At 46.4% G+C, this 23,779-nt stretch overlaps 1 protein-coding gene across 1 annotated transcript in view; it reads right to left on the reverse strand.

Annotated features, from left to right (window-relative positions):
* Pkd1l1 (polycystin 1 like 1, transient receptor potential channel interacting) overlaps positions 1–23,779 on the reverse strand; it is a 117,769-nt gene that overhangs the window by 92,099 nt on the left and 1,891 nt on the right. The window contains exons 2-10 of the mRNA XM_042695022.1: positions 22,095–22,332; positions 19,883–20,053; positions 18,511–18,630; positions 17,855–18,023; positions 17,140–17,379; positions 14,123–14,255; positions 9,399–9,605; positions 5,262–5,443; positions 603–824 (exon numbers count right to left, since the gene is read on the reverse strand). Coding sequence (XP_042550956.1) covers positions 603–824; positions 5,262–5,443; positions 9,399–9,605; positions 14,123–14,255; positions 17,140–17,379; positions 17,855–18,023; positions 18,511–18,630; positions 19,883–20,053; positions 22,095–22,332 — 1,682 coding nt within the window. The remainder of the gene's footprint in view (positions 1–602; positions 825–5,261; positions 5,444–9,398; positions 9,606–14,122; positions 14,256–17,139; positions 17,380–17,854; positions 18,024–18,510; positions 18,631–19,882; positions 20,054–22,094; positions 22,333–23,779) is intronic.

The raw sequence follows: 23,779 nt of genomic DNA on the forward strand, positions 1-23,779 counted from the left end.
ACACACCATTGTGTCACTCTAAGTAGTATGGTACAATCTTGTGCCACCTCTAAAGAGTGATAGGCCTTGGCCTGTACCCCTTGTTGCCCAGTGACCCAATCCCTTGACAGGCACAGGAAACCGGAAGCTGTTCCAGCCTTATCCTCCCTGGCAGAGCTCTGGTCAGGTACTGGTACTGGGTTGGGCTCCTGGGGCTGGACCAGGCCCATGGGTGCTATGCTGGCCTTGGTGCTGGGGACTTGTGGGGTTTAGTCACAGCATTTCTTTGTCCCTGCATGGTCTCATATCACACCTGTTCCATGCTGGTGTCCTGTTAGCCCTGCAATGTTGGAAGGCTCCCAAGCCTCTGAGACCTCCATTGTTGGACCAACGCTCTAGAACAGTCTCCTCTCCTGGGGCCAGGTGTTCCAACAGAAGCGATCTTTCTGAGGCCCATATACTCAGGGCCCCTCTTGGATGGGAAGCTGTCCAAGGCTCAGCCTAGAACAGGGACCCAAGTTCCATCCTCCCTTCTGACCTGACCCAGCAATGCTCTCAGTGAGCACCATAGCTTTCCTGTCTTCCTGCCTACTACCTCAGTACTTGGACCATTGCAGGGGTACCTGAAGGCTGGGTCGTCGCGGGTAGACAGGAACACCTGGGCCTCAGAAGAGTTCCGGCCACCACTGGAGACAGTCAGAGTCACAAGGAACTGGTCACAGCATCCACTGAGCCACTCGGCCAGGAAGGAAACAGTGGGAGCTCTGGCATCCAGTTGGCGGGGCGTGGCATTGTCAAAGCAGGGCCGTCCAGGTGAGCTGGCAACTGTGCATGCCCAGAGATACCTGTCAGAGAGACCTCCAGGGGTCAGGCACCAACGTGTGAAATGGGGACACATGGGTGGGGAAGAGATGGTACCCTTCATTTTCCAATATCAGCAAGCAAGGGAGCTGGTTCCCGGCCTGGCTTCCTGGACTCCACCATGCAGGGGATGGGAAACTGCTCTCCCCCCTCACTTCCCTCTCCTCCCCACTCACACCTCTGCCACATTAGAAAACACAATCTATCTTTCTCCTCCCCTCTTTCTTTCTCCTCACTGCTGGAGGATCAAAGCTGTGAAGTAAGGCTCTGATCTGTTCTAGAAGACTCCATCCTCTGCCTTGAAGAGCAGGCTATGGAACCAGTAAAGGAATGGAGGTCTCTAAGCAGAGGCCATATAGACACAAGCCAAAGCCAAAGTTCTGAGGCTCAGACCAAACAGAGGATGTGGTGGAGAGAGAGAGAGAAGAGAGAGACAGAGACAGAGAGACAGAGACAGAGACAGAGAGACAGAGACAGGGACAGACAGACAGACACAGACAGACAGACACAGACAGACAGACACAGAGAAAGAGTCACAGAGACACACACAGGGATAGAGACATAGGGAAAGAGACAAAGAGAATACAGAGAGAGATGGCGAGAGAGTCAGAAAACTGAAAAGACAAAGATAGAGACAGAGTAAAAGAGACACACAGAGCGAGACAGAGTGGCACTGAGTGAGACATAGAACACAGACATAAACAGAATAAGTGAGACATAGAGTCCGAATCCAAGATGCTGCTAAGGGTCTCGGCCTGAGCTTGTGAAATCACTGAGGCAATTCCTAGGCAGAGCTGGGGAAACGATATGAAGAATTGGGTTGTGGGGCAGAGATGTTTGGGGACAGGAAAGGGGTCCAGACAGAGGCCCAGTGCAGAACCACAGTGATCTGAGTGAGGATGTGAGTGCCTGTGCTGACAGGTGAGTGCCTGAGCTGCCAGGTGCGTCCCTGTGCTGACAGGTGAGTGCCTGAGCTGACAGGTGAGTGCCCCTGTGCTGACAGGCGAGTGCCTGAGCTGACAGGTGAGTGCCCTGAGCTGACAGGTGAGTGCCCTGAGCTGACAGGTGAGTGCCCTGAGCTGACAGGCGAGTGCCTGAGCTGACAGGTGAGTCCCTGTGCTGACAGGTGAGAGCCCGAGTTGACAGGAGAGTACCCCTGTGCTGACAGGTGAGTGCCCTGAGCTGACAGGAGAGTACCCCTGTGCTGACAGGTGAGTGCCTGAGCTGACAGGTGAGTCCCTGAGCTGACAGGTGAGTGCCCTGAGCTGACAGGTGAGTGCCTGAGCTGACAGGTGAGTCCCTGAGCTGACAGGTGAGTGCCCTGAGCTGACAGGTGAGTGCCTGAGCTGATAGGTGAGTGCCTGAGCTGACAGGCGAGTGCCTGAGCTGACAGGTGAGTCCCTGTGCTGACAGGTGAGTGCCCCTGTGCTGACAGGCGAGTGCCTGAGCTGACAGGTGAGTCCCTGAGCTGACAGGTGAGTGCCCCTGAGCTGACAGGTGAGTCCCTGAGCTGACAGGTGAGTCCCTGAGCTGACAAGTGAGTGCCCTGAGCTGACAGGTGAGTGCCTGAGCTGACAGGTGAGTCCCTGTGCTGACAGGTGAGTCCCTGAGCTGACAGTTGAGTGCCCGAGCTGACAGGTGAGTGCCCGAGCTGACAGGTGAGTCCCTGAGCTGACAGGTGAGTGCCCTGAGCTGACAGGTGAGTGCCTGAGCTGACAGGTGAGTCCCTGAGCTGACAGGTGAGTGCCCTGAGCTGACAGATGAGTGCCTGTGCTGACAGGTGAGTCCCTGTGCTGACAGGTGAGTCCCTGAGCTGACAGGTGAGTACCCTGAGCTGACAGGCGAGTGCCTGAGCTGACAGGTGAGTCCCTGAGCTGACAGGTGAGTGCCCTGAGCTGACAGGTGAGTGCCTGAGCTGACAGGTGAGTCCCTGTGCTGACAGGTGAGTCCCTGAGCTGACAGGTGAGTGCCTGAGCTGACAGGTGAATCCCTGAGCTGACAGGTTAGTCCCCTGAGCTGACAGGTGAGTCCCTGAGCTGACAGGTGAGTGCCTGAGCTGACAGGTGAGTCCCTGAGCTGACAGGTGAGTGCCTGAGCTGACAGGTGAGTACCCAAGCTGACAGGTGAGTGCCTGAGCTGACAGGTAAGTCCCTGAGCTGACAGGTGAGTGCCTGAGCTGACAGGTGAGTGCCCTGAGCTGACAGGTGAGTCTTCTGAGCTAACAGGTGAGTCTTCTGAGCTGACAGGTGAGTCCCCTGAGCTGACAGGTGAGTGTCCGAGCTGACAGGTGAGTCTTCTGAGCTGACAGGTGAGTCTTCTGAGCTGACAGGTGAGTCCCCTGAGCTGACAGGTAAGCCTCCTGAGGTGACAGGTGAATGCCCTGATGTGACAGGTGAGTCCCCGAGCTGACAGGTGAGTCCCTTAAGCTGACAGGTGAGTGCCTGAGCTGACAGATGAGTCTTCCTGAGATGGCAGGTGAGTCCCTGAGCTGACAGGAAGTGCCCTGAGCTGAAAGGTGAGTCCCTTGAGCTGACAGGTGAGTTCCCTGAGCTGGCAGGTGAGTCTCCTGAGGTGGGGAGAGGCTCGGGACACTGGCAATGACCCAAGTCTGCTGGAGTCAGGAGACTGAGCAGGTCTGAGGATGGGAAGAGGCCTCATAGGGACAGGCCTCAGTGGTGAGAAAGAAGCACTGAGGTCCCATGTCCACCACACACCAAGCAAGCATCTCAGGCAGGGAACATGTAACTTGACATTCCTAAGCCACATTTCAAACACCATGGTAAATGGTCATTTGCATAGATCTAAAAGACACTGGAATTTGATAAATTACACAGGATTCTAGATACACACAGACCAAAAAGAGAATACTCAGGAGAAAAACAAAAAGGCTCAATGTCTATGTGCCTCTTCATATGTGTGTGTGTGTGTATCTATCTATCTATCTATCTATTTATCTATAGATAGATGGGTGAGAGAGAGAGAGAGAGAGAGAGAGAGAGAGAGAGAGAGAGAGAGAGAGAGAGAAAGAGAGAGAGAGAAACAAAATCCAAGGTATGGAAACAAGAAATCTCTCTGTGTCTTCTTTATGTATGGCATAGTCGCATGTATATCTTTGAGAGGACAAGGGGAAAGGCACAGAACTCAAGGAAAAAATGGTAAAAAAGTAGAGCTCACTGGACACAGATGGAAGTGAACTATACAACTTGTGGGTGGAAACAGGAGGGAGGGACTTGGAGATAGTGAGGGAACAGAAGACACTGTACAAAGGCAATGTACTAATTACCTGACGTATGTCATTGTATCCCACTGTACATGACCTTTATAATAACAATGAAGTAAATTCATTTTTTAAATAATCATTTTCATTTTCCTATCCACTTTTCTATGTTGCCATAATACATTTAGAAGTGGCCAAATGGGCTTGAACTAGGTGCCTTTGCTTGCTAGGAAAGTCTTCTACCACTTGAGCCATGCCTCCAAGCCCATTTTTTTAATTTTTATTTTTTATTGTGAACATACTGTACAGAGGGGTTACAATTACATGAGCAAGATAATGAGTACATTTCTTATCAAGCATTGTAGCCTCCTCCTTTGTTTACCCTTCACATCCCTTCCCAGGCTCCCCCCCTCCCCGCTCCCCCCCCCAATCCTCCCCCCCCAACTTGTACTTCTCATTGTTGCAACATCCAAGCCCATTTTTGCCTCAGTCTCAAGTTTTTTTGCCCAGGGCTGGCACTGGACAGTAATGTTCCTAATTACTCTTTCTGCATAGCTATGGATTACAGCTGTGCATCAGCATACCCAGCTTGTTTGACACGCGTGTGTGTGTGTGTGTGTGTGTGTGTGTGAGAGAGAGAGAGAGAGAGAGAGAGAGAGAGAGAGAGAGAGAGAGAGAGAGAGAGAAAGAGAGAAAGAGAGAGAGAGAGAGAGAGAGAGAGAGAGAGAATGAGTATCCTGGGGCCTCAACTCAGGGCTTGGGTGCTGTCCCTGAGCTTTTTTTTTTTTGCTCTGAACATTTTTTGCTCAAGGCTAATGTTCTACCACTTAAGCCACAGCTCCACTTCTGTCCTTCTGGTGGTTAATTAGAGATGAGTCTTTTGGACTTTCCTTCTTGGACTTTCCTTTCTGGACTGACTTCAAACTGCAATCCTCAGATCTCAGCCGTCTAAATAGCTAGGATTATCAGAGCCAAGCTTACTAACTTTTTTTTTTGGAGGGGGGGACCTGGATTGGCCTCAAACTAAGATCATCCTGGTCTCTGTCTCCTGAGTACCAGTAAAACCAGGCATATGTCACTATACCTGTCAACATTATCTTTTGATCCTAAATAAAAACTATTTTGACAAAATCCCAAACCCAGTTTTCCCAGTGTTCTTAAGCCTGATTTTGAAGTAGTCACAGTCTGAGACTCACAGCCTCACCTGAGAATGGCGCCTGGGTTGTCAGGGTCGTAGGAGTGAGACCCACTGAGGACGATGGGGACCAGGGCGACCCTGGGGACAAAGAGGTGCGTGCCCGCTGAGATCACACTGACAGGGACCCTGGATCGCACCTCCACAGCTACGCAGTAGTTGCTGTGTACCACACTGCCCTTGATCTGCACCTGTGGGGCCACAGACAAGGGGGTGATTCACATGAAACACTAGAAAGGAAACTTGTACATTGATGCACCATCTCTATCCCAGCTAAACCAGTCACAGCTGTCTAAATACACCACCTAGTGTGGTTCCATCAGAGACAGGGCAGGGGCCAATGGGTGTACAAACAAAAGTATGCAAAAAAAGGTCTAGGTGTTGCCTCAGATCACAATGGCACCTGTGTGCATTTGCTTCCAAACCTCCTTCTTTAAAAACTACCTATGGTATTGACATGGGTTTGCCTTTCTTTTCTTTCCTTTGAGCTTCTTTCTAACACCAAAACATATAATGGTAGTTAAGAACTGTTCGAGAGCCAGGCGCTGGCCTATAATCCTAGCTACTCAGGAGGCTGAGATCTCAGTTCAAAGCCAGCCCAGGCAGAAAAAAAAAAAAAAGAGAAAGAAACCAACAAAGCTGGAAGTGGACTTATGGCATGCCTTAAGTGAAAAATCTCATGGCCAGGGCCCAGGCCCTGAGTTGAAGCCCCAGGATCAAAAAAAATTGTTTTAATAAAAAAGAAAGAAATGTTTGCAAGCCAGATGCCAATAGCTCACACCTAAAATCCTAGCTCCTTGGGAGGCTGAGATCTGAGGATTGAGCTACCTCAGGCAGGAAAGTCCATGAACCTCTAATCTCCAGTTAAACAGCAGAAGCTAGAAGTGGAAATGTGGCTTGAGTGGTAGAGTGCCAGCCTTGAGCAAAAAAAACCAAGTGAGAGTGTGAAACCCTGACTGAGCTCAAGCCCCAGAACCGGCACAAAACCAAAACAAAACGAAAAACTAAACCAAGAAAGGGCCTCACACTTTGTTTTCTTGCCATAGTTGCCACTATATTGCTTGAACCACACCTCCAATCCAGCAGTTTTACTGGTAAATTAGAGATAAGAATCTTAACCCCATAAGTCTCAAAACTATTGTATAGCTAGGATTACAAATGCAAGCCACCAATGTTAGGCTTAGAACCTGATCCAAGTGGTAGAGTGTCTGCCTGGCACGTGCAAGGCCCAGGGTTCAAACCCCAGGACCACCTAAATGTTCATTATAAAGCTTCATTCCATTTGAAAACACCCATTCTAACTCATAGGTCTCAGCTTTAGTCCTCCTGGATTTTCTCTCAACAGATGCATGTGGCTCTCTACTGGCCACTCCCTGGAGTCCTTGCCTTATTTATTTATTCATTCATGCATTTGTTTTCGTTTGTTTTAGAATCTTTTCTTTCCTTTCATCCCATGAAGATAACTTCCTAGCACCCTCTTCCCCTCTGAACTCCTGGGGTGTACTCACTGCTCCCTGTTTCCACTCTCTCACGCCCCCGAGATTCCACATAGCTCCAACCCACTGCCTAGATGGGCACTGTGTCCCTGTCCCAAATGTCAACCAGCCTAGGCTTCTGTCATTGTGAGAAGTCCCCACTGGGGCTTATGTCCAGCCCACTTCCTACCATGCACTGCACTTGACTTCATGCTCCAGGCCACTCCCCGCTCAGCGCTTCCTGACCCTGCTTAGATGGGAACCACCTCTTCTATTGCTCTTGCTCTCCATCTACCTCCTCCAAAGGCTGTGTAAGCAAATGTGCAACATCAGTTTGTCTGTGCCTCCCTTGCCTGCACACAGAAGGACAGAATGAACACTCAGTTTTCTTTCTTTCTTTCTTTCTTTCTTAACATTTTTTATTATTATCTTTAAGTAGTTGTACAAAGAATTTCCCATTCTACAAAACAGTCTATGAATACAAGAGCACTCAGTTTTCATTGAGGCCACGAAGAGTAGCCTGATCTCCCTTTCACTCATCTGGTGTTACAGATTTTCTTGGACTTTTCCCTATAATTGTTCCCCGTTCCTTTGGTATTTAGGGCTAAGCAGGTGCTCTATCACTTGAGCCATGCCCCCAGCCCTTTTTTGTCGGTCATGGGGCTTGAACTCTGGGCCTGGGTGCTCTCCCTCAGCTCTTCAGTTCAAGGCTAGTGCTCTACCACTTGAGCCACAGCGCCACTTCCAGTTTTCTGAGTGGTTTATTGAAGATAAGAGTCTCATGGACTTCTCCTGCCCTGGCTGGCTTTGAACCATAATCCTCAGATCTCAGCTTCCTGAGTTGCTAGGGTTATAGACATGAGCCACTGGCAGCTGGCTTCCCCCAGCCATTTTTGTTTTCATTACTTTTTGGATAGTGTCTTGTATTTTTACCCAGGTTCAGCCTTGGACTACAATTCTTCTTATACCTCTCAGTAGCTGGACTTATAGGCATGAGCTGCCAAACCTGGCTTTTCCTTTGATTCTTACAATTAGTCACCATGATACACACTGCTCCCTTCCCACTCCCACAGCTATTCTATTTCCCCTCCTCTGCTTTTCATTCCACTGCAGCTACCTGTTTTAGTCTCTAAGTATCTTCCTTTCTTCTTTCCTTTTCTTCCTCCCTCCCTCCCTTCCTTCCTTCCTTCCTTCCTCCCTTCTTCCTTCCTTCTTTCCCTCCTCCCTCCCTTCTTTTGGAGACAGGAACTTGTTATGTAGCCCCAATTGGCCTTAACCTAATAATTCTTCCGTTTTAGCCTCCGAAGTGCTGGAATCCAGGCATGCACCACTGCTGGCTCTGAGTATTTCTCAACTTCACTTTAGGAACACTCTCCCAGAATTCCACCTTTCATCTGTTTCCAGTTCTCTCTCAGTATTTTCACAGAGGAGTATGTCTCAGACTTGGACACAGTTTTTGTGGGTCTTTTTTTTTCCATTTCCTACAACTGACAGAATGTCCCTCACAGCATGGCCTCTGTCAGTTGTCGGGGTCCAGCTCACACTGGGGTGAGTATAACTGACAGAGTGTCCCTCACAGCATGGCCTCTGTCAGTTGTCGGGGTCCAGCTCACACTGGGGTGAGTATAACTGACAGAGTGTCCCTCACAGCATGGCCTCTGTCAGTTGTCGGGGTCTAGCTCACACTGGGGTGTGTACAGGAACTGGAAGGGCACATGAGCATGGGTCCATCCATGGCAATCAGTGCAGGCTCAGGGCTCCGGCCTCCCTGACTAGTGCCAGCTTTCATGCTGAGGGACCCTGGGGCTGAGGGACCCTGGGACAAGCTTGAACCAAGGCTCCTGTGACCCCAAGAGGGAAAGATCCCCATTCCTCCACAACAGAGATTTTAGGGGTTCCTGCTGTACCCTTAAGAAGCACCTCTTCAGCCAGGCCTTCTTTATCTCACTATCATCTGACCCCAAACCCTCCCTCCACTATTCCAAGCTATTGTCCTCTGCCGCCCCCCTCCTTTTTATGCCAGCGATCAACTCTTTAAAGCACCCCTCCTTCAAGAAGCAGTGGCCTTCTCCTTGAACCCATGTATTGTTATTATTTTCCAGACAAAACTGAGCCCCAAGCCCTGAGCACTGAGCACTAAGCAGAGAGCACTGTGCACGGGCTGAGGTCAGAGCGCCCTGTAGCTTAGGCAAAGCAGGTATACAGGGAGGTTTTGTTAAAAGATCTAGAAGAAAGTTCAGCACCTGAATTTCATGCCTATGATCCTAGCCACTCGGAAGGCTGAAATCTTAGGACCGTGGTCGAAGCTAGCACAGCCAGGAAAGTCCATGAGATTCTTATCTCCAATTAACCAGCAAAAAGCCAGAAGTGGTTCAAGTAGTAGAGTGCTAGCCTTTAGCAAAAAATATACGAAGCAGCGCCCGACCTTAAGTTCAAGCCCCAGTAATGGGGGGAAAATAAGTCTAGGGGTCTTTTTCATTGCTTACTCGGCAAACATTGGAACATAGGTTCTCCCAAGAAAATGAAACATTTTTTCTTAAAATCCTATCCATGCCTTAAAAAAAAAAAAACTTTTGTTAGAAGAGGCTCAGGGTTAGAATGCAGGCTGGTGGAAAGTCCTGTGTCCCTGAGCCAGCAGGAGGGGGAGGGGAGCGGGCTGACTTTGACTGACCTTCGCAATGGCGGTGTAGTTCCCACACTCCAGCGTGTAGCTTGGCAGCAGGATGGCCTGTCTGTGAGTGTGGATGCCAGCAGGGAGGACAATGAGAGACCTCTGGGAGTCCAGAAAGTTCCAGGTGTAAGAAAGACCTTGGAAGATGTCACAGAGGACAGCAGCTTCAAACGTTACTTCCAGTCTCAGGGTCTGAGACCGCCATATCTGAGGATCAACATGAGAAGACATCCCATCATATGCCCTCCATGTACAGCAATATTGTAAACAACTAGAGACATTCAGGAAGAAATCCTCAATTATTTGTTTGCAAAACTATAGGGTGGGACCCAAGGTTGGACTATAGATCCACCCGAATAAATACTACATTTATTTTATAGATAAATGTAAAAAGTAAAAATCTAAAAACAAGAGAAATCATAAGCTGGGAACTAGTGACTCACTCCTGTAACCCTAGGTAGGAGTGAGATCTGAGGAAGCTGAGATTGTGGATCAAGGTTTGAAGCCAACTCAAGTAGAAAAGTCCATGAGATTCTTTCTTTTTTTTGGGGGGGGGGGGGGAGGGCCCAGTCATGGGGCCTGAATTCTGGGCCTGGGCACTGTCCCTCAGCTTTTCAGCTCAAGGCAAGCGCTCTACCATTGAGCCACAGCACCACTTCCAGCTTTTTTCTTTTTTGCTTATGTGGTGCTGAGGAATCAAACCCAGGGCCTCATGCATGCAAGGCAAGCACTCTACCACTGAGCCACCTTCCCAGCCCCTCCATGAGATTCTTATATCTGAGTAATTAGCAAAATCCTGGAGATGGAGCTAAAAGACAGCGCCTGACCTGAGTTCAAGCTCTAGTGTATAAACACACACACACACACACACACACACACACACACACACAGAAGAAATGTCTATAGTTACATATACTAAGGGGAAAACGATGCTTTGTAAGAACAGAATTAAAGGGATGGGAAAGTAGCTCAGTGGTAGACTGCTTGCCTTGCATGCATGAGGCCCTGAGTTTGATTCCTCAGCATCACATAAGCAGAAAAAGCTGGAAGTGGCGATGTGCCTCAAGTGGTAGAGCACTAGCCTTGAGCTGAAGAGCCCCAAGCCCAGAGTTCAGGCCCTACAACTGACCAAAAAAAAAAAAATTAAAAGAAAGTTATCAAAGAAGATTGCTAGATACTATTACATAAATATGTAAACTTCTGAATGTCAAAATGTGCATTCAGAAAAATAGAATGAAAAAGAAAAATATCTGTAATATATGACGCAGACTTGCTTTATGACTTTTCTTTGCAAAAACATTCAAAAGTCTTTCTCAGAGACCAGAACCTTTGAATTGTACTCAATATATATATATCAAAATAAAAGGGAATTTTCTGGTACAATCTTACCTTATCTCACCTCAACAATTAGCAATGATTTCTTTCTTTTTTTTTTTTTTTTTGTCAGTCATGGGGCTTGAACTCTGGACCTGGGTACTGTCCCCTCAGCTCTTCAGCTCAAGGTAAGTGTTCTACCACTTGAGCCACAGAGCCACTTCCAGTTTTCTGGTGGTTAACTAGAGATAGGAGTCTCACGGACTTTCCTGCCCCGTCTGGCTTTGAACCATAATCCTCAGATCTCAGCCTCCTGAGTAGCTAGGATTACAGATAGGCATGAGCCACTGTCACCCAGCTGGCAGTGATTTCTTAATACAAAACTACATCATAATAAAATTTCTCTAATTGTCTCCAAAATACATTTGTAATTGTTTGATTTCAATGAACCAAGGTTTGTGTAGAGAGAGAGACAGAGAAACAGAGAAACAGAGAGACAGAGGGAGAGAGAGTGTGTCTCCCTTGATGTAAACTTGTCCCTTCCTGTAATGTTGTCCTTTTCAAGCTCATTTTGCCTCATCTTATCCTCTGAGAACATACCTATTGCCCCATCTCAACACCAAAGCTGTGCCCTCCTCAACACCAGGCCTGGCATGACTCAGTGAGGCTTTGCCCCCAGCATGGAAAATAATCCAGGCCAGAGGGCATCAGGATGGAGATTCTGCCCTGTTCCTCCAGGGTGGCTTTCCAGGCCTGATGCTAGCTAGGTACATGGGCTCCTCCTAGAGGACTTTCTTCTCCTTGAAGTTTCCATTAAAATTAAGCAGGAAATAATCTCTTACTAAGTGGAATTTTAAGAAACATTGGTGCTCATTGTAAAGTGGAATTTTACTTCTGTCCCCCCCCTCCCCTTCCCCCTCCTCCTCCTCCCTCCCCCCCACTCCTCCATTGTACAGGTCCTGGGGCTTGAACTCAGGGGCTTGAACTCAGGGCCTGGGCACTGTCACTTTGTTGAAGGCTAGCACTCTGCCACTTTACTTTTAGTTTAATTTATTGGAGATATGAGTCTCATGGACTTCCCTACCTGAGCTGGATCCAACCCGTTTAATTACTTTTACATTATTTATATGATTTCCACTTTGAATATGATGCCATTTTAAGATTTTTCACAAAATTGTTATGTGCTACAGCAAATTATAATACTGATTATAATTTGTATTATACATACATTATGCATGCATATATTATACATATATTATAATATAAATTATAATATTATAATCATAATGCCAATCACTGTAAGAATACTTATCAGTTCATTAACAATAATAAACATTAAAAATATATAATATGCTGTGGGGGTGAAAAGTGATTCAGATCCCTGATACACTGGGTACATAGTTGGACAATGGCTGGGCTTGTCCAGGTCCTGACCTGTCCTTCAGCTTTGTCACATGCAGGTGTCACGCCTACAGAAACACAAACACACAGAAAGATGTGCCTACACAACATCATTGCCAAGTGTCTTGTAAAAAATGGGAAATCTTGCCAGGCCCTTGTAGCTCACGCCTGTAATCCTAGCTACTCAGGAGACTGAGATCTGAGGACCTCAGTTTGAAGCCAGCCTGGGCAGGAAAGTCCCTGAGGCTCTTATTTCCAATAAATCACAGAAAAAATCTGGAATTGATGCTATAGTTCAAGTGGTAGAGCGTTAGTCTTGAGCAAAAAGGAGCTTAGGGATAGTGCCCAGGCCCAGAGTTCAAGGCCCAGGACTAGCAAAAAAAAGAAAGAAAGACAAGAAAAAAAAAGAAAAAAAAGAAAGGAAGAGAGGGAAGAAGGAAGAGATGAAGGAAGGAAGGAAGGAAAGAAGGAAGGAAGGAAACGAGGAAGGAAAGGAGGGAGGGAGGAAGGGTGAGGGAGAGAGGGAGGGAAGGAGGGAGAGGGAGGAAGGGAGGGAGAGAAAATGAGAGGGGAAAGAGAGAGGGAGGGAAGGAAGGAGGGATGAATCTGGAAATCACCAATATTCAATAATCACATTCAATAATCACAATGTGTAACTTGTGTTTATGATTTAACACATGCCACCATGGAAATGGTATAATCAAGACTCTGTGTGTGTGTGTGTGTGTGTGTGTGTGTGTGTGTGTGTGTGTGTGTGTGTCTGTATCTGTGTGTGTCTGTGTCTGTGTGTCTGTGTGTCTGTACCAGTATTGAGGCTTGAATTTAGAGCCTCATACTCTTCCTTGGTTTTTTGGCTTAAAGCTGGTACTCTTGTACCAAACCTTCACTTTGGCTTTTTGCTGGTTAATTGAAGAGGAGTTTCAGACTTCTCTGCCCAGGATGGCTTTGAACTGAGACTTTCAGTTCTCAGCTAGAACTACAGGCAAGAGCCACAGCACCCAATAAGAGAAAGTGGTCACATGACCTCCCAATGATCCCAATTGTGTGACAGATACACATTTCCTCTGCATACAATAAGCACTAAAAGAATACTGAAAATCAGTATGTGGGGTGGTTAGATCACTACTGATCTTCTGTTGCTTATATTTCAGCCAATTTCCATGATCTCCCCTGCATATTCTGGGGTGCAAGGCAGGACAAAGGACCTAGCAGCTGACTTCTCCAGACTTCCTAACCATCACAGACAGCATTCTGGCAAATGTTCACTCATTGGTTTAAATTCCCATGTGAGCACCTTTGCCCCCAAAATGAAAAAATATGCTTTGAATCAAAGACATCAAAAGGAACATAAGAAAAATTTTAAAGCCATCCTATTTCCCCTAACCTATCTATCATTGGTGCTCAACAAATACTTGGTTATTTAATTTATTTTTATTTTTGTGCCAGTCCTGAGGCTTGAACTTAGGCCCTGGGCACTATCCTTGAGCTTTTTTGTTCAATGCTAGTGCTCTACCATTTGAGCCACAGCACCACTTTTGGCTTTTTCTGTGATTAATTGGAGATAAGAGGCTCACAGACTCCTGCCCAGGCTGGCTTCAAATCTTGATCCTCCAATTTCAGCCTCTTGAGTAGCTAGGATTACAGGCATGAGCCACCAGCACCTGGCTAGTCATTTAATTTTCATTTTACTTTTTCTTTTTTCTTTAAAACATTATAGATCACTGTCCAAGAAAACAAAACAAAAGCCCTCAAGTGCGCTGTGCCGGACCCCAGAGTCGCACAGGCAAATAAAGGACTATTCATACACAAGAAAACAGCCTCTCCCTCACCCAGGCTCCCCTCAGTCCCCAAAGCAGCCCAGATACTCCAAAGCCCTTACAGAGGTTCTTTTGAGGCTGAACTCCACAAAGCCCCCTTCACTCCCCACAGAGCCCAGGTCCCAATCCTGGGTTTGATTGGGAGGCAGCGAGAGAAGGAGGTTGGAAAGCAGCCCCAGGCCCCGGCCCTACCTGGACCTTGGCAGGCCCCATGTTCTTCACTGGGGGTGGCTGGCAGGGCTCCTGCACAATGAAAAGCTGCTTTCTTAGGACGGCAGAGCTGACGTTATTAAAGGCCAGGACCTCCACTCTGAATTCTCCCTCCCTGGAAGGGGAAAAGCAGAGGAATGAGCAGATGGAGCTGGCTGCCCACTGAGCCTCATTCACTCAGCAAGGATCTTTGTGGTTCTGTGTGTGTGGAAATACTGGGGCTTGAACTCAGGGTCTGGGCTCTGTCCCTAAGCTGTTTTGCTCAAGGCTAGTGCTCTACCACTTGATCTACTGCTCCACTTATACCATTTTTTAATTTTTTTTATTGTGAAAATACTGTACAGAGGGGTTACAATTACATGGGCATGATAATGAGTGTATTTCTTATCAAGCATTGTAGCCTCCTCTTTTGTTTCCCCTTCCCATCCCACCCCATCCTCCCTCCCCACACCCCCTTCACTTTTACTTTTTTGCTGGTTAATCTCACAGACTTTCTTGCCTAGGCTTTGAACTGAAATCTTCAGATCTCAGCCTCATGAGTACCTAAGATTACAGGCATGAGCCACCAGTGCCAGTCTGCCTGTCTGTCTGTCTGTCTCTTTGTCTCTGTCTCTGTCTACCTCTGTCTCTCTCTCCCTACTAGCCATTCTCTCTGTCTTGTGGAAGACAGTATTGTTGTTTCAACTCAGGCCTCTCACTTACTAGGCAGGGGCTTTACCACTTGAGCCATGCTTTTTGCTTTAGCTAGTTTTGGGTTTTTTTTATAAGGTCTCATGGTTTTGCCTGGCCTGGCCTGTACCACCATTCTCTTATTTGTCCCTTCTGCATAGCTAGAGTCACAATGCACCTAGCTTATTAGTTAAGATGAGGTCTTAACTCATTTTTTTTTAGGCTCGGTTCAAATCAAGCTCATCTCAGCCTCTGCCTCCTGAGTATTTGGGATTATAGGTATAAGCCACTGTGCCCAGCCCTAAGGATCAGACTTCTGGACTAATCTCTTAAGGCCTTGCAAACCCAGGAGATTGAGATAAGTCCCCAGGTAAGCTGGCCCTCCATTTAGGCCCCAGGGATGGTGAAAGGGCTTCAGCTGTGGAGAGACAGGGCAGGGGGAATGTGGAAAGGAGGTAGGATGTGCTTGACTTGGCAAATTCTGCAAAATGGCTTCAATTCTTTGAAATTTGAACAGAAAAATAGGTCCATCAGAACATCACAAATCCAACTTTTCCTTTCTTTTCCTTTCCTTTCCTTTCTCTTTGTGTGTGTCCTAGGGCTTGAATGGCAGGGTCTGAACACTGTCCCTGAGCATTTTTGCTCAAAGCTAGTGCTGTACCACTTGAGGCACAGCTCCACTTTAGCTTTTTGGTGATTAATTGAAGATAAGAGTCTCACAGATTTTCCTGCCAAAGCTGGCTTTGAACCATGATCCTCAGATCTCAGCCTTCTTAGTAGCTAGGATTACAGGTGTGAGCCAGGCAAATTCAAGTTTTCTAGGACCAGACTGTCACCTGCCATCTTGCAGCTTCAGAGAGGAAGGTGGCAGGCCTACTGAGATGAAGGCTGGGAGAGGTTTGACCCATGCCCTGTCGTATACAGAGGCTGGGACAGAGATCCTGGAACCAAAAAGCACAATCCCAGGTCCCTGGGCTCCAGACACCTGCTGAGCACACACCAATCCATCAGGTACTATTGCTCAATTTCTTGCCTACCTGCAAGTCTATTTCCAATAGAAAAGTCCCAGTGGACTTCTCTAGGGAGGACCATTTAGGAGTCCCCATGAAAGGTAGGACAGATCACAGACACAGGTACCTGGGAAGTCCTATATTAGAAGAAACCTGTGATCATTCCCTAGGGCTGCCACACACAGGCCTTGCTTTCTGTTTGTTTGGCACACTCAGAAATCCCTCTGTGGCAGCAAGAAGATGGCTCATCACTGCAATCCTGGCTACTCAGGAGGCTGAGACCTGAGGATCGAGATTCAAAAACAGCCCCAGGCAAACAGATCCCTGAGACTTTCATCTCCAATTTATCAGGGGAAAAAAAAGAACTTGAAGTGTAATTCAAGTGACAAAGCAGCAGCCATCAGCAAGAAAGGTAGGCTAGAGCATAAGGCCCTGGGTTCAAACCCCAGTATGAACACACACACACACACACACACACACACACACACACACACACACACACACACACAGAGGAATTATATATCTGCACAATATTTGATAGCAATAACAAATGGCTATGTGGTTGGTGTTTGTATTCTGTATGCTATGCTTTCCTTAGTTATTTTAGAGTATACGCCTTTACTGTTTACTGTGAAATCGGTTAGTTACGTGTCAATAGCCCCATGTATCTTGGGTTTACCTAAATTACATCAACAGGCCACATTAAATGGTTGAGCTGCACCACCTAGGGGTGGTGTTTGCACATGAACAAATCAAGTAATATCATGTTTCTCACATACATCCCATTGTGAAAGGATACATGCCTGTAGCTTCCTAATACTCCAGGTAAACAATGGGTGCTCAATAATGACTGAAATAAATGGAAGCATCCATACTCTTCCTTCTGATGCTGAAACCTTTATAATTTGTCCCAGGTACCTCACTTTTTTCTTTTCTGGTGCCAGTCTTAGGGCTTGAATTCAGGGCCTGGGCACTGTCCCTAAGCTTTTGTGCTCAAGGCTAGTGCTCTACCACTAGAGCCACAGCTTCACATCCAGACTTTTGGTGGTTAATTGGAAATAAGAGCCTCCTGGACTTTCCTGCACATATTGGCTTTGAACCATGATCCTCAGATCTCAGCCTCTTGAGTAGCTAGGATTACAGGAATGAGCTTCTCCCTTGAACTGGAAGCTCCTCCAGAGCCACAGCCAGGTTTGATCTGTCTCTATTTATTATCTGTCACCTACATCACCTAAAAAGCAGTTTTCCAAGAGTAAATACTTGAGAAGCTGATCTTAGCTGCCTCCTGCAGCAAGCTGTTGCCTATCCCACATGACTTACCTGCTGTAGATGTGGCTGGTGGAGCTGCTCCCTGAGCTGACAATACCATCCCCAAAGTCCCACCAATAGGCAACATCTGTGCCAAAGTTGATTCTGCACTCAAAGGCCACACTGGTGTTTACCAAGGCTGAGGAGGTAGACATGAGCCGATTGGCCACAATTCTCTTCTGCACCCTGATGAGATGTGGCTCTGAGACCACACTGTCCATCCCACTGGAAGCCTTGACTGTCACGTGGTACCTGCAGGATGGAGGAGGAAAGCAATGTGGGCAGGAAAGCCACATGGAAAGATAAAAACACAGAGCTGAGGAGAATCTTCAATAGAAAGGCAGAGGGTAGAGGGTTAATTTGTAGGAATTATGCAAGTACCCAGTGACTTTCACCTCCTGAGGATAGTCTCTCCTCTTCAACCAGGGGGTGAGCATCTTGCTCACCTTTGTGGAAAGGATGCCTCAGAGCACACTGCTGGCTGAGATGGGATTTGAACCCAGGATCATCAGACTTCAAAGCCTGTCACTTAGAATGTACTAACAGGAAGCAAATCTTTCCCTCTTGAAATATCTTAGGCCTGAGCTTAGTTCAAAGAAGTATTTAGTGGCTTATTATACAATCATATGACACTCATAAAACTATTCTGATAGCTGTGAGACAATGCTCAGTCTGAGTGCCCTCTATGCTACCATGGCTGCCCACCGTGACCACTGTGTTTACAGACCACTTAGGGAGGTGGAGCCTTCTTCTAATACTTCTGGAAGTTGTCAGCACTGGTGGATCATCTCCAAAATACCAGGAAAACTCCAGGGGTATGGTTTCCTTGATAACAGCCACAAAGGTGATATCTGTGTCTGCAGCAAACACAGTTCCATTTGTGTAGACAGAGACAGCTACAACAGAGGGGGGAGGGGGATGTCAACAACTGAGGGAATGGCATCCATCCAGAAAAGTAGCATCCTCACTGTCGCTGACTCAAGGACCAAGCCATGGGTCACAGCCTCCCGATGTGAGCTCAGGGCTGGACCAAGGAACAGTTGCAGGGCAGGGCAGTGGGCGGGCCTGGGTTCAAAAGCCTTTGGGAATAGCTTACAAGGCAAAATGCATCCCCTTGGGAAATTATGCTTGGAAGGGTACAGAAGATGGAGTTGCAGATGACTATGTGTTTGTCCTCTGCCTTCCCACACCCTGTGTGGTAGCCTCAGAACCTATGATTTCTGAAGAAAAAATTGCAGATGGACACCAGGCCTGCTGAACCAAAGGGTGGGATCTCAGGCAGAACTGCCAGTGGAACCTGTGCTGCCTACAGCATTGGTAATGTCAGCCAAGGTAAAGGTGGGGGAGGGGTCTTTTTAATCTAGAATTGGAACTAAAACATACATTGCATCTCATACCGAACAGTCACACTGGGCCAAGGCTGGCGGCCACCAGCTTGGGACAGAGAAATAAAGGACACATTGTATGATGAGATGGATGAAAAACGATGTATTACAATAGTACCTAAAACAAGAAAAGACAGAAATATACCCAGGAAATTAATTCACTTATGTCAATATTTTCCATTTTTAACTTCCTTCTTTAAATTCCAATCATTTTGAAAATTTGGAGCCTAGGCTCTGAGATAAGACAGATCTGGGGGAAAATATTTTATCACAGAATTCCTCTCATTAAACTTTTCTTTAGCTGGGTATTGGTGGCTCATGCCTATAATCCTAACTACTTAGAAGACTAAGACTGTAGTAAGGATTGTAGTTCAAAGCTGTTTAGAAACAGCTTGAAAGACAAAATGGCAGGAATGTCTATGAGACTCTTATCCAGCTAACCATCAAAAAGCTAGAAGTGGAGCTGTGCCTCAAGCGGTAGAGAACCACCATTGATCAATAATAGCTAAGAGACAGTACCCAGGCCCTGTGTTCAAGATTGAGTAATGGCACCAAGAAACAATGGCAACAGGAAAGGAACAGAAAAGAAATAGAATACCTGCTCTGGTAGGTGTGGGGACAGCATGAGGAAACAGGAGGGAATGTAAGTTCCTGTCGCACTACAATCCCTGGCTTTGGCTGTCTAGTCATTTGCCCTTAATGTCTCCCTCCCTCTTCCAGCGCGCCCCACCCCCACGCCCAGTACCCGTCTACATGGCTCATCACGGCTGCCAACTCCTGCCTCATATAGTCTTTATCCCCTCAGTTACGATAAGCTCCCTCTTCTGAAACCTCCCAGGCCCTGTCTAGGTCCTTTTCAGAGTACTTTGCTGACCTGTCTACCATTTTTCATTCAGATATGTTAATGCCTTCATTGATTAGCAATTCCCAGAGGTCAGGACCTTTATGATTCCATCTACATTGTAGCGTTATTCTCCAGTAACTATTGCATGAGGAAAGAATAAATGATGGAACCTCAATTGGATTCAGAACTGTGATAACTTGAATAGTGTGTGTGTATGTATGTGTATGGGGGGGGGGGGGAGAAGTTCAATCTACATTTCTTTTTATTTTTTTTTTCTTTTGGTCAGTTGTGGGGCCTGAACTCGGCCTGGGTGGTGTCCCTCAGCTCTTCAGCTGAAGGCTAGCATTCTACCACTTGAGTGTCAAAAGCCCCATTTCCGGCTTTTTCTGCTTATGTGGTGCCGAGGAATCAAACCCAGGACCTCATGCATGCAAGGCAAGCACTCTATCACTGAGCCACCTTCCCAGCCCCCAGTCTACATTTCTGGTTGAAGTCTGATTGTTCAGCGTCCAGACATGGGCCTTACTTTTCTGCTTCAGGTTGGAATTGGCAAAGACAAGGACCTCCCCCTGATGGATGCTGCTGGAATTCATGAACACTGACATAGCCTCACTGCCAGTTTTCACATAATAAGGCCCAAGCTCCACTTCCACACCATACAACTCACAAAGAACAGCCTTGAGCTTATAGACTCCTTCTGGAAAAAGAAAAGAGACATTTGATGAACTTTTAGACAGGCATCACAGTTAACGGTCAAAATGGGTAACTAGTCTGGGAAGTGATATCATAAAGGATCTTTCTTATCTCCCTTCCAGCAGGACCATTTTCTAGGAGTGTGCCAGTCCAGTACACTGAGCCCCATACTTGACAAATAGTTTAATGTTCTACTGGGTTGAAATTCTTCCTTTTTGCAGTGCTGGGGTTTGAATTCAGAACCTTGCACTTGCTAGGCAGGTGCTCTATTGCTAAGACACTCCTTCAGCTTCATAAAATTTTTAAGCAAGGGGTCGTGTATTTTTATTTTCTACTTGGCCCTGAGAATAATAGAGTCAGCCTTGTCAGCTGATACTTACAGTATGAAATATTTGCAGTATGAAAATAGATAGTGGTCATCTCATGGCTAGGCAAAACATACTTAAATATCTAAATTAGATATATCAAAGAATGGTTAGAGCAGAACGACAACAAAAAAAACCCTAAACCATTACCATTTTTTTCCTCATCTTTAAAATATACCTATAAGCCAGATGCCAATGGCTCAATCCTATAATCTTAGATAATAAGGAACTTGGGATCTGAGGATCATGATTCAAAGCCAAATGGGGAAGAAAAGTCTATGAGATTCGGTTTCCAAAATAACCAACAAAAAGCATTTGGGCATTGGTGGCTCATGTAATTCTAGCTACACACGAGGCTGAGATCTGAAGATCATGGTTTGAAACCATTTCAGGCAGGAAAGTGAGACTCTTATCTCAATTAATCACCAAGAAGCCAAAAGTAGAGCTGTGGCTCAAGTAGTAAAATACTAGTCTTGAGCACAAAAGCTCAAGGACAGTGCCCAGGTCCTGAGTTCAAGCCTAGTACTGGCACTCAAAAAAAAGAACAGGGCTGGAAGTATGGCTGAAGTGGTAGAGCACCAGCTATGCAAGCAAGCTGAGTGCTAGGCCTGAATTCAAACATGTGTTTGTGTGTGTGTGTGTGTGTGTGTGTGTGTGTATGAATTCAAACATGTGTTTGTGTGTGTGTGTGTGTGTGTGTGTGTGTGTGTGTATGAATTCAAACATGTGTGTGTGTGTATGAATGTATGTATGACTATGATGTCTTTGTGGCTCCTCACACTGTGATGGATTCTTTCTTTATCTTTGAGTTGATGATCTTGTGGTCAATGGTCAATCGATTTATCAAGTTATTGTATAGCAGAGTTTGTCCCCTCTTGCTTGTCTTGGGACCTGTCATTGCTACCATATGAAGTAGCTTGCCTGACCTGCTGAAAAATAAGACACATTACTGAACTGTCCTATACAAGCTCCTCTGGAGAACCACCAGGCTGACCAACAGCTGGTTTATAGGTTTATGAATGAACACACTAAAACAGCCCAGATCCAAAGAACTCCCAACAGAACTGTGAACTTAACACATGGTTGTGTTTAAGGCATTAGGCTTAGGTTGACTTAATGATAAGATTACTGACAGAATCTCACAGCACGAGGAAGGCTTTAGCAATTCTCTAACCTAGTTCCTAAATGTTAGATGATCTCTGGTGAATCATATTGCTGGATGTGGTGGTGTGCTTGTCTTGCTACTACCAACAGGAGTCCAACACAGGCAGATATCACCCAGGCACTCTCCTAGAAGGAACTAAGGCACTATCTCAAAAATAGCCAGCAAAAGACAGGGCTGGAGGCATGGCCCAGTGGTAAAAGGACTTGCCTACCAAGGGCAAAACTTTGAACTTAAATCTTAGAAAAACAGAAAGAGAAAGGAAGAAAGAAAGAAAGAAAGAAAGAAAGAAAGAAAGAAAGAAAGAAAGAAAGAAGGAAGGAAGGATGGAAGGAAGGAAGGAAGGAAAGAAGGAAAGGAAAGAAAGAAAGAATGAAAGAAAGAAAGAAAGAGAAAGAAAGGGGGAAGGAAGGAAGGAAGCAAGCAAGCAAGCATATGCATAGTTAAGGGTTGACCACGCCCCAAACAGGACATGTACATGAGCTACTACATAGGAAGGCCGTTCGTATGTGTTGTACCTTTCCTGTACTGGTGGCAGGCAGTTACCATCATTGTCTTGGTCATGTTGCAGAGCCTCATTTCAGCCCAAGAAGTATCCCCAAAATCCACCAGCAGACAAAAGGCCTCTCCAGAAACCACATGAACACAGAACCCAGGAATTAGAGGTGTCTGAGTATCCAACGCAGGAAAGCAACAGACCGCGGGGCTGCTGTAAGTATGATCAGGACCTTGTGCTGGGCTGGCCCCAGGAGGACACTGCACAAGGGGATGGATCCTCTCAGGGCTGGACGGAGAAGCAGGACAGCAGGAGATGCAAGAAGTGCCAGGGGGAAGGCCCAAGGAGCTGTGGGAGAAAAGTAGAGACTTCAGATTTCAAGATGGTTCAGGAAGGGGTGGGGACAACAACACCAGGTAGGCTAAGAGAGAGGGTGTGGGCAGCCTGGCCAGGCCAGCCCTCTGGAAGCAAGGCCCAAGAAACCTGGGGGGAAGCCTTCAATCACTGGTCCCCACTGGGTCCCGTCTAGCACATCACTGAACACTTAAGAGACAGGCACCCAATGCTGCTGGCACCTGGCTCATTTGGCTTTTGATTACTGTAAAAAGAGAAAAACATACAAGCAAAGGAAAAGCCAGCTGAGTGCATGTGGCTCACTCCTGTAATCCTAACTACTCAGGAGGTTGCAAACTGAGGATTGTGGTTTGAAGCCAGCCCAAGTAGAAAAAAATCTGTAAGATTATTATCTCTAGTTAGCCAGCAAAAAGAACTGGAGGCATGGCTCAGAGTGCCAGTCCTGTGGAATAACAGCTGGGGCTGAGTTCAAGTCCCAGTGTCTCACACACACACACACACACACACACACACAAATAATCGTAAAAATTTTAGGGGGAGAGGAGTGAGGGAGGAAAGGGATGGTAGGAGAAAAACAAAGGAGGGGGTAACAATGCTTGACAAGAAATGTACTCATTACTCTACTTATATAACTGTAACCCCTCTGTATACAGCATCTTTACAATAAATGACATTAAAAAAAATTTAATCTGTTATTTGCAATAACTAGTATACATCTAGAACAAGCAGATAAGGTCAAAAGCTATGAACGTATGATCATATAAGATGATGCTAAGTGAAATGAACCCCAAGATAGGGACACAAGAGGTTTTTATCTTTGTTGCTGTTGTTTTTAATGTACTTATAATGTACTATGTGATTTTCTTGTTTCTTTTGTATGTTCTTCCCCCATGGTATAACCCTTGTTTTCACTGTATTTGCTTCCAGTGCCCTGCATCTTGTATATACATTTTTCTAATTTGGGGAGTGGAAGGGAAAAAACAAAATGCTGAAATAAGGATACAAGTTGAACCATGATAACAATGAGATATACAAGACACTATGTTGAAAACAAACTTTACAACCTTGGGGGGGGTGGTGAGGGAGGAGTTGGGAAGGTGGAGAGCGAAGGAAGGGTAGGGGAAAAACAAAGGAGGGGGTAACAATGCCCGATAGGAAATGTACTCATTACCTTACTCATGTAATTGCATTTTTGTGACTGGCTTATTTTCCAAAGCATAATATCCTCACGGTCCAACAACGATTGCTGTTGTTTTGAAGTCCCTATACTATGCACCATGAACTACACATCCTTATGGTATCTGCTATTTGCACCCAGCTGAGACCAATGCACTTCCTGAGGTCACATTGCTT

Source organism: Dipodomys spectabilis, unplaced genomic scaffold (genome assembly GCF_019054845.1).
Source record: "Dipodomys spectabilis isolate Male_0828 unplaced genomic scaffold, ASM1905484v1 ptg000178l, whole genome shotgun sequence".
Lineage (NCBI taxonomy): Eukaryota > Metazoa > Chordata > Mammalia > Rodentia > Heteromyidae > Dipodomys > Dipodomys spectabilis.